We start from the raw sequence: 6,278 nt of genomic DNA on the forward strand, positions 1-6,278 counted from the left end.
CATGTTGATTCAGAGTTTTAAATATGAACCGTGTGCTTAAAGTTGGCAGATCAAATCCTTTACACTTCCTTTAAGCACATATTCAATTGTTTTATATGGATGCGGTTTACTTCGAATATCTTCTCTGTTTCCACTGGTGCATGTCGTTACCTATCTTTGGATATATATTCCACGGTGTTTTCTATTTTTAATAGTATCAACAACAGCGCACATTCATGTTTATTTTTGAAAAAATACACTGTGTCCCAGGGTTTTTTTTCGCAGACATGTAAAGCAGAGGCTGATTACAGCTTCCTTCCTCTTGGCAGAGTCAGGAACTGATTCTTTTTTTTTTTGCCGCCACCACCACCACCACCACCACCACCATCATCATCATCATCATCATCATCATCAAGCACTTTCCCACCAGTGACACTCAGTGGTTTTAACAGGAACGGTCAGACGAGTGACTCGTTCATTTTAACACTCCTGTAAAAGTCGACTAAGGATGGCCTGCTTGAAAATGTCGGAGATTGACTTCCTCTGAAAACACTGATGATGACTGAAATTTCATTGATTTCTCCAAATTTTAACCATGAATTGTGAAGAATGGGGGGGGGGGGGCTCTTATCTACTGGAGTCCATCTCTTTACGGGATCACACCAGCACCGACACCCGGCCATCGTGTGTACTCGACACTCAATTGCGACGGTACACTGTTGACGGGCGTCTCAGCTGGTGTGATCACATGTCAAGATTGTCTCTACCGACGGTCTTAGGCGTTTGTGACGTCAAAATGAAAGCGGCACATGTACTCAGTGACTCTTTACAGGCATGTGCAAATGGTGGGCGACGGTTTTTCGGCGTAATTTGACTTCTTATATATTGACTTCAAACGCTCAGCAGAATAACGGATTGTTTGCTGATCTATTCTCTCTCTGTGTGTGTTGCACTTTTCCCAGCAGGCCTGTTTCCCAGTTATCGCAGCCTTCCTGGAAGGAGCCTGTATCGCAGGAATGCAGCCTGAAGAAGAAAAAAAAAAAAGAAAAAGAGAAGAGTTTTGTGACCCGCCGTTCCCTCATCCCCCTACGACACATGCACACATTGAACCAGGGGCAGCGGCGGTGAACAAAGTTCCTGTGTAATGGGTAAACACACATCACAGGTCCGGCTAAGTTCAATCACCCAGCCTGCAATTATGCCCACGCTGGAGCCACCGCAGACGCAGGGGATCGACCAACTGATAGAACTGCACACTTCAATCGTCGTGTTTTTTAATGAATTTGGAGGGATTTTGAATATTAAAACAACCCCCAGCCGACACCTTCTCCTTCTTTCACTCTGTACTTCTTCCCTGTGCCATGTGTTTGCTTTCTGCCCTCTTGTGTTTTTCTCGCCCGCCTACTACAGCAAACTTCCTGTGAGTCACAAGCACTCCCTCCTGGGGATCGATGGCTTGCACTGACCATTGGAAATTTGCCCCCTGGACCCCAGGACGGCCTGCCAGCACACAACAACGCTCCACGCACACACCCACACACACACACACACACACACACACACACACACACACACACACACTGGTGTAGAATCTCTCTCCTCTCCTCGTACCACCATCCACACCTCAGGGTAGTTTGGAGTTCGCGGACCACCCAAGGGCCTTAGGACACTGCACCGCACGCCGCGAGGCTTGGGTGGGTGAATGCACTGGAGGATGGCCCTGCTCGGCAAAGCCATGGCAGATGGACTGCTGCTCACTTTGGGCCTCACTCTGCTGGCGTGTGGAGCCAGGGGGCAGGGGAACGGACGTGGTATGGTAGGTTCAAATGCAATGCAGTAAGTATAATGGGACATTAGTGTGTGTGTGTGTGTGTTCTGCTGGCGAGCTCTTCTTGGCGAGAAGTCTTGTGTGTATCCATTGGCCAAGTTTTAAAAAAGAAGAATAAAGAAAAATACATTTGAAGACAGTGTGTACAAATTATCTTTTTACTCACTGAAATCAAAGGAAAATGCCCCACAGTCAATAAGTAGTTGGAAATGTCTGTCGCAGAGTCTCGGATGCTATTTCAAAAAGATTGTAATGGTGCAAAAAAGTTCTCCTAAAACAACCTCTATAACAATTCTGTGTTTTATAGACATTAAGAAAATGGAGGATAGATATTAACTTAATAAAACTAACACTTTGCTCGGTTTGCGGGAAGAAAAAATCAATCAGCGCCAAATTGATCCTGTCATATCTTTGATTACCACTCAGGAATTTGAATGACAACCCCCCCCCCCCCCCCCCCCCCCCCCCAATATGTTGTAATCAAGGTTTTTAAAGTTGAATCAATAGTTTTGAATAAGATCATAAATGCCTAATAACATTCATTCGGTTTAATGGGAATTTAACCACAAACTAATCAAGATATATGACAAGAACATGCAAAAAAAACATGCAGGGATTAATGGATGAGGATAACAGAGATAAGATCTAGTGATAAACGAGTCGCTCTGTGTTTGCCAGAGAGAAGTATCAGGCGGGGCCACCGTCTACCTCGGCCAGGACAGAGACATCTGGAGGCCACTGATCCACACAACAGTCAACCTCAGTGAGGTCAGCAGGTACGTCAGCAGCAGCACCAGGAAGGCTCCGTGTCCGCGGCGCCACGGAAAAAATTCTGTGGTTAGGGACGCGAAAAGAAAAAGGCTCTTGTGTATTTGAAAAAAAAAAAACATCGAGCAGGCCCTTTGAGAAAAAAACTTTCAAAAACAAGACCGAGTGAACACAAGTGGCAGGGCATGGGGAGGAAATTCCAGGCCCACTGGGAGAATTTTTTTTTTCCTGGCTCCTGGCTCCCTTATACTCGACAGCATAACTATTACATAAACCATGATTATATTCCCCAACTGCGGGCCCCTTAGGTCTATCATATCTACCTTTTCAACGCCCTCTTGCAGTGACACTGCTGTGGCCATAGCATGGGTCAATATGGTCGGTCGGCTTTAAAGTTCAAAAAAAGGAGAAAGTCAAAAGAAGTCGAGGAAAAAGGATCTTTTCCCCGCCTCCATTGGACGCCAATTCGAATCCCTTCTCTTCCCTCTCCGCAGCATCAAATCGTCTTTTCAGGTGCGAACGTTCGACCCGGAAGGTACAATATTCTACGGCGACACCAAGGACGGAGAGGACTGGTTTGTTCTGTCCCTGAGAGACGGCGTCCCCCTGATGCAGATCAGCAAAGATGGCATGTTCGTCAGCGTGGCAGGCGGCCCCAAACTCGACGACGGGAAGTGGCACACGGTGAGTTCCGGCGGCCGAACGGGGCAACAAAAAATAAATAAAATGAATGAATTTGTTGACTTGAGTCGGAGCTCTGCGGTCTCAACGTCTTGTTCTCCCGGTGCCGCCAAGCTGGAGGTGAGCAGCCACGGGAAGTTTGTGATCCTCAGGGTGGACGGCTCCAGTGGGCTGGAGGTGGGCATGCAGTCCAAACGGACGGAGGAGGTCATTTCGGGGGAACTCCGGTTGGCTCTCGGCGGCATCCTGATCGACAAGGACAACATGATTGTTGAGGTGAAGCTCTTTCTTCCTTCCTTTCTTTCTTTCTTAGTTGTTTGGTGGTGACTGGATCCACTTTTCCTCCCCAACATACAGTATGTACAGCGCATATTTCTGCTGTAAGCATCCACCAATGCGCTCACAAGGAAGGTGAACGCAACAAGCCAACTCCTTTATTAAAGGAAAAAAGCTCTCCCCTACATGATTTGATATCAACGTTCAGTCAATTATCTTTTGCGACGTGTAATTCCATTTCCCTTTGCTACTCTGTCCTTGTTTTGCTCTACATATGTCGACTGTTTCTATGTGGTTGCGTCAACTGCACCTGAGGAGAGAGAGAGAGAGAAAAGGGAAAATAGGTGGTTCAATCTCCTTCGCACAAGTGTGGCGAAGAGATGACCGCGGACAACCCTTTAATGCTGAACATTTCCGAACCGTCTACGCGTGCCGGCTCCATTCCATTCGCTGTTTCGTCCCGCAGTTCATCCATCGCCCCTAAATCCAAGTGTTGCACTCTTTGCCGTAGTTCCAGCCGCAGATGGACGGCTGCGTGCGGGAAGGCAGCTGGCTCAGCCACAGCGTCCCCTGGGAGACGGAGGCCGACGAGCTCTGGCCCTGCTATCCAAACATCCAGCCCGGCAGCTACTTCCCTGGCGCTGGATTCGCCATTTTCAACACCTCAGGTGGGAACACCGCGCTCGGTTGTGCGCGAGATGGGCAAGTGCTAACACTTCATTTAACAGCAAGTTTTTCCACCTGGCCTGAATAATGTCATCTGAGGTATAAATGATACATCCCTTTTTTTTTTTTTAAATCTCTAATGTAGTTTGGATGGATGACAGGTCACTCCAACACAAATTCTATTGATCACGCTAGTTATTCTTTTGTGCTTTCGCAGTTTTCCCTGTTGACACAGACAACGGCGTCAAGATTGAATTGGCGGGAGATTTCAGTCAGATGGACGGGACCGTTTTCAGCTTCAAGGCTCCTGGGCAAGAGCTGACTGTCGCTTTAGTGGTCAACAACGACACAAAGGTACGCACACGCATCAGACATGAGTGAAAGTGAACTCAGTAATTATTCCTACCACACTGTACGGGTGGCTTCACAGCTCTACGGAAAAATTTTCTCCAAGTAGGCGGGGGACCACCGGACAAAGCCATTCATGCAAAGTTGTTTCTTCTGTCTCTGTCTGGAATTCGCAGGAAGTCACGCTCACTCTGGGTGAAGAAAAGATCAGCATGAGAAAAACTGTGAAGAGACTGGTGATAACCTTTCAGACAGAGATGCTGCAAGTGTTTCAAGAGGAGCCCAAGCTCACTGAATTGAAAGCCATTTCGTTGACGAACCCCGGTGTTTTGAGCACGTGGAGAGAGGGCCGCCTCGCCATTGGATCTCTCCTCGGTGAGATTAAACAGCAAATGCCAAATTGTCTGTACAGCTGCGGGCATACGTATTTTCAAATTTAAGGTGTGATTGTCCCAAAAGAGGGATTGGTTCTAGACAAGGTTCATAGATAAATACATCAATGTGGTAAATAATGGTAATTGTGAAATACATATCAGAATTCAGAGGCATGCAATCCAAGGTCACGTCATTTTTTTCTTCTTTTCGTTTTCCATTTTAAAAGGCGATGGTGAGGACAACGTTGGCTCCCACTTTTTGACAGGCTGCCTGAAGAAAATCCAGGTCCAAGGGAAAGATTTGGATCTGGATTCAGCCGCCATGCGCAAGTCAGTCTCTTCTCACAGCTGCCCGGCATAAACAGTGTGCATATATAATATGTGGTGTGGTGCGTTTGCTGTAGATGCCTTTTGGGTGCAAATTTCTCTGTATGTAAAGTGCAAAATTGGAGATTCAGACGCTGTGATTAAACTCTAATGAGAACTACTGGCCAGAGTGCAGGAGAGAAGATATGTAGGACATGGATTTTGCCCCCTCTAGTGGAGTTTTAAAGACAGTGTTAGGTGCGTCATCCACTTGGCATTAGGATACCATTTAATCCGATAATCTGATAAAAAATACATTTTATCACATAAGGGGAAAAAAAATCGGACCTAATTTTCTTTCTCTTTTTTTCCAATATATAAGTTTAAATATATTGCACGTAGCCATTATCTGCTACGTAAGCAGTAAAAAGAACAAACACTCAATTTGTCTGGTGATGCCGCAGGTCTATGACCCCAAATGATCAATATAAATCTGTTGCAGAATAACTTGAAAGAGATACAGTTACAGAGATACGGTGGAATGAGCTCTGAGAGCATAAGCGGAGCTAAAGCACATTTGTAAGAAGAAAATGGTCAAAAAATGCTTCTTGAACATTGTACATGTCTGATCTGGAGACTCTGTTAAATGTTTTTGCAGGCTAAAGAGGTTCGTTAAATCCAAGTTTTTCCAAACTTGTTTCCCCACACACTGAAAGGGAAATAGATGCGTTCAACACAGACATTGTGATGAACACAGCCTGCCTGCTGTTGTCACTGTTTTTGTGTAGTAGTTTAAGCACAAGTTAAGACGGAGATAAGATCCCATCACATATTATGGTCAGCTATTGCAGAAAAACCAGGGAACTCCAGAGGGCTATTTTTTTTTCTCCCACTGTACATTAATATTGCATCAAATTGTTAAAGTAAATGAATCAAGTAAACAAAAAACAACAACAACAGCTTCAGAGCTTGTTTCCTTCATTAAACTGGAGATTTGGCAACTAGATTCATTCTCCCACTTCCATTTGGGGACATATGCATCTATGTGCTGG

General features: G+C 45.7%; 1 protein-coding gene across 1 annotated transcript; it reads left to right on the plus strand.

The window, feature by feature from the left end:
- Positions 1 to 941: 941 nt before the first annotated feature.
- On the plus strand, positions 942 to 5,407 carry shbg (sex hormone-binding globulin). Its single transcript, XM_035647490.2, has 8 exons — positions 942 to 1,795; positions 2,486 to 2,583; positions 3,070 to 3,259; positions 3,371 to 3,532; positions 4,044 to 4,200; positions 4,416 to 4,552; positions 4,723 to 4,921; positions 5,148 to 5,407. Exons 1-8 carry the CDS (start codon positions 1,682 to 1,684, stop codon positions 5,279 to 5,281), a joined length of 1,191 nt encoding a protein of 396 aa, XP_035503383.2. The 5' UTR covers positions 942 to 1,681; the 3' UTR covers positions 5,282 to 5,407.
- The last annotated feature ends 871 nt before the right edge of the window (positions 5,408 to 6,278 follow it).

This window comes from Scophthalmus maximus, chromosome 12 (genome assembly GCF_022379125.1).
Source record: "Scophthalmus maximus strain ysfricsl-2021 chromosome 12, ASM2237912v1, whole genome shotgun sequence".
Classification (NCBI taxonomy): domain Eukaryota; kingdom Metazoa; phylum Chordata; class Actinopteri; order Pleuronectiformes; family Scophthalmidae; genus Scophthalmus; species Scophthalmus maximus.

Bases quoted from the DNA above. Each gene is read 5' to 3' on its own strand.
- shbg (XM_035647490.2), top strand. From the start codon at position 1,682: ATGCACTGGAGGATGGCCCTGCTCGGCAAAGCCATGGCAGATGGACTG. The intron at 2,584-3,069 runs GTACGTCAGCAG...CCCTCTCCGCAG, and splicing joins AACCTCAGTGAGGTCAGCAG to CATCAAATCGTCTTTTCAGG. The intron at 4,553-4,722 runs GTACGCACACGC...TGGAATTCGCAG, and splicing joins TGGTCAACAACGACACAAAG to GAAGTCACGCTCACTCTGGG.